This window comes from Lygodium microphyllum, chromosome 24 (assembly GCF_053477565.2).
Source record: "Lygodium microphyllum isolate KBCC chromosome 24, Lygodium_microphyllum_v1.1.10, whole genome shotgun sequence".
Classification (NCBI taxonomy): domain Eukaryota; kingdom Viridiplantae; phylum Streptophyta; class Polypodiopsida; order Schizaeales; family Lygodiaceae; genus Lygodium; species Lygodium microphyllum.
In genome coordinates this window covers 86,983,150-86,986,463 of record NC_141158.1, presented here as the reverse complement: position 1 = coordinate 86,986,463, position 3,314 = coordinate 86,983,150, and the positions used below count along the sequence as shown (strand labels likewise).

The window sequence follows — 3,314 nt, the reverse complement described above, 5'->3', positions numbered from 1 at the left end:
GGATGCCCAAATGCTTTACTCTTTATTTGGGAAAAAGCAAACATAAAAGCCAAAAGGATGCTAATTGTAAAGTGGACTATTTTTTAGCTTGGAGATTAATAAATCTATAAATACATGCCTTGTGAAGTGCTCACACAAGGCATGGGGGGAGATTGCACCCAATTGATATTCTTGTCTCTTGTTATGTAAATATCTTTTTGCCTTTATGAAGCTTTTGTAAAGTTCTTTGTTCTTGGAGACCTTCCAACGTTCACTATGTGTGCATACAGCACTTGATCTGCTCACCAAAATCTATGGAGGATTACATTGCTATTGCATGCATTGCTTCTCTCAATCAGGCAATGATAACTAAGCTAAAGTTAATGGGCCAAGCTTGACTTTGGTGTAGGAAATGGTGCAAGGACCAAGGGGTTGTGGAAGCAACCATTACTTGGGAAAGGTTCAAGGAAGCTATACGTAGATGATATATCCCACTAGCATACCGCACCTTAAAGATGAATGAAATCGTTAGTTTTAAGTAATTTGGATTGAGTTTGGAAGTCTACTATTCTAAATTGTGTCCCTTTTGAAGTGTGTTGTTCTGAATTTGTATGCTTATTGATATCCTAAGGGACTTAAACCTCGTAAATAAAAAGTTTCAAGAAGATGCTTTGAATATCACAATAATCACTCCTACCATCGAAGTGACAATAAGATCTCTTACAAGGAAGTTCTTAGAACAGCCATTCGAAGCAGGTACATCGTATCTTCTCAAGTTTGTGAATGACACAAGAGATGGTTTATTACAGCATGTCAATGAGAACGTATAAGAATATATACATCAACTTCTCTTCACAAAAATGCATGGACAAGATAAAACATGTATTTCCCTTGATAATGAAAGGGGTGATGTTGATAGTTGTGTTCAACTTGCAAATGAATTTGTTGGAAAGATCATAGATTGTGTGAATGAGCGGTTTCCAGATATGTATGTTTTTGGTGCAACAAGACTATTCTCTCCACAATATCTTCCACATGATGCAAAAGAAAGAGAAAATAAGGTCAATGGATAGATTACTGCAAAAGTTTAGTGCTTCTATTTTAGATACTCAAGGATGAAAAAATAAAATCTATGCATTCATTGACACACTATATTCTGGATGTGAGGGAATGAGTATGAAGGATGCATGGTGTGTTTTCTCCAGCAATTTTGATTGGCAAGCAACATATCCAAACTTGATGAGATTATGGCAAATTCTTTTAGTTCTTCCTACTTCATTCAGTAGTATGTGAACAAGGCTGCTCTAAGCAAAATATAATCAAAAGTGATCGTCGCCAACTATTGAAGGTGTGGACTCTTGAGGCATTAATGTGAATTTCTCTTGTTGGCCCTAACATCAAAAGTATTGATTGGGCCTTGGTCTATGAGAAATGCGAGCTTGTAAAGGCACGAAGACTACTTGATTTGTAGTTCTTGCTTTTGTTGCTCACCTTGTTTTCTATCATCATGATGGACTTTATCAATTAACTATGATGTACAAGGGTCTAGACCTTGGAAATTTTTTTGGTCTTAAAAATATGAAACCAAAGTTTTTATTGTGATTTTTCACACTAGTTTATACTTGTTTTTTGTATCATATATTATGGGGCCTTACCGTCTTATATTAAGAGTTGTTATCTCTTAAGTTCCATTTAAGAATGCTCTCTTGTAAGCTTCTAGGAAGTTGATGCCTAAATTTAGACCAAAGGCATCAAAATGAAGCTCACAATAAAGGATAAAGATATCATTGATTTTGTCTTGAAGCTCAACCTTGGGCATCAAATTTAAAGCCTCATATATACTTGGACTTCTATATAACCTGTTTTTGTGGCCGGCTGGGCACGGAAGCAAAAAATGCGTGACAGTCTGAATGCGCGTACCCGTCCGAAACGGCAGGAGATCACGTATCCTGTCGGCAAAGGTTTTCGGATTCAGACTAGCGTCTCGAATGATCTGAAGACTCTCAAATTCACAAAGCGCGTGACACGGTAGCAATAAATAGTACTTGGCGCCTTGATGGTCCGCAAAACAGGGCTCGCCTTGAGAACGAATCTTCTCTCTCTCTCTCTCTCTCTCATAGACATACACGCAAAACGGTCACGATTCATATTAGATGGGTCGCCGAATCATACGAGAGCTTTATGTACTGGAGGCAGTGCTTGTAGCCGCGGCGGCGCTAGTATTGTCTGGATGTTCGCCACGAGTAGCACAGGGGCTTCAGGGCTGCGGCGGTGGGTGCCAATCTGGCGACGATTGCGATGGCAAGCTCATCTGCATGCAAGGCCAGTGCAACGACGACCCCGAAGTCGGGACTTTTATCTGCAGGGCCAGCGGCAATGTGCGGGCGCCTGGTGCAGGGCCTATTGTGCCGCCGAGTGCTCCTGATCATGACAAGAAGAAGAATAAGAAAAAGCACGGCGGTGCTGGTGATCATGGCACATGCGATGCTACGCCTGAGAACAAGGCCAGCTGCTGCGACTCCGGCAGCTGCCACAAGACCTCCTGCTCCCCTCCTGTCAGCGGCAGCACCGACGCCATCCTCACCGTCAACGACTTCCAGGCCGGCGGCTCCGGTGGGGCCACGTCCGAGTGCGACCAGAGCTACCACAACGATGGAGACCGGGTGGTAGCCCTCTCCACTGGGTGGTTCGACAAGGGCAGCCGCTGCGGCAAGCAGATCATCGTCCACGGCAACGGCGCCACCACCATGGCCACCGTCGTCGACGAGTGTGACTCCCGCCGCGGTTGCGACTCCGACCACGCAGGCGAGCCCCCGTGCAGGAACAACATCGTTGACGCCTCCGATGCCGTCTGGCAAGCCCTCGGGGTCTCCAGGGACGACGACCAGCTCTACGGCAGTATGCACATCACCTGGGAGGATGCCTGATCTTGCGAGCAGGCGCAAATAATAGCCGGCCTCCCTAGTCTCTAAGTCCTCGATCTCCTTCCGCATTATTTAATATTATGATTATGATTATAATGTGAATTGTTCGTTCTTGACCCTATGAGTCTGTCAATTTTTATAATCCTGTCAAGTTGTATTAAAATAAGTAAAAGTAAAGGGATCAACAACAAAGGATGCATCAAGCGCAAACGAGTAGCTTAGGATTTAACAAGCCTTTTTATGTATCACATCAAATATATGAACATCAGCTTTAAGCATCCAACACAACATGAGCGTATCATTTTTCTTTAACTTGGATATAAACTCCAATGGGTCACAATATTTCCATGAACAACAATGATCCTGTACAACGAGACAAATTTCAAAACCAATGCTCTTTTAACTTGAATT

At 43.0% G+C, this 3,314-nt stretch overlaps 1 protein-coding gene across 1 annotated transcript; it reads left to right on the top strand.

Annotated features, from left to right (window-relative positions):
- Nucleotides 1-2,063: 2,063 nt before the first annotated feature.
- On the top strand, nucleotides 2,064-2,952 carry LOC148015330 (kiwellin-like). Its single transcript, XM_087665417.1, has one exon. The coding sequence runs from the start codon at nucleotides 2,133-2,135 to the stop codon at nucleotides 2,904-2,906; it is 774 nt and encodes a 257-aa protein (XP_087521543.1). The 5' UTR covers nucleotides 2,064-2,132; the 3' UTR covers nucleotides 2,907-2,952.
- Nucleotides 2,953-3,314: the final 362 nt, after the last annotated feature.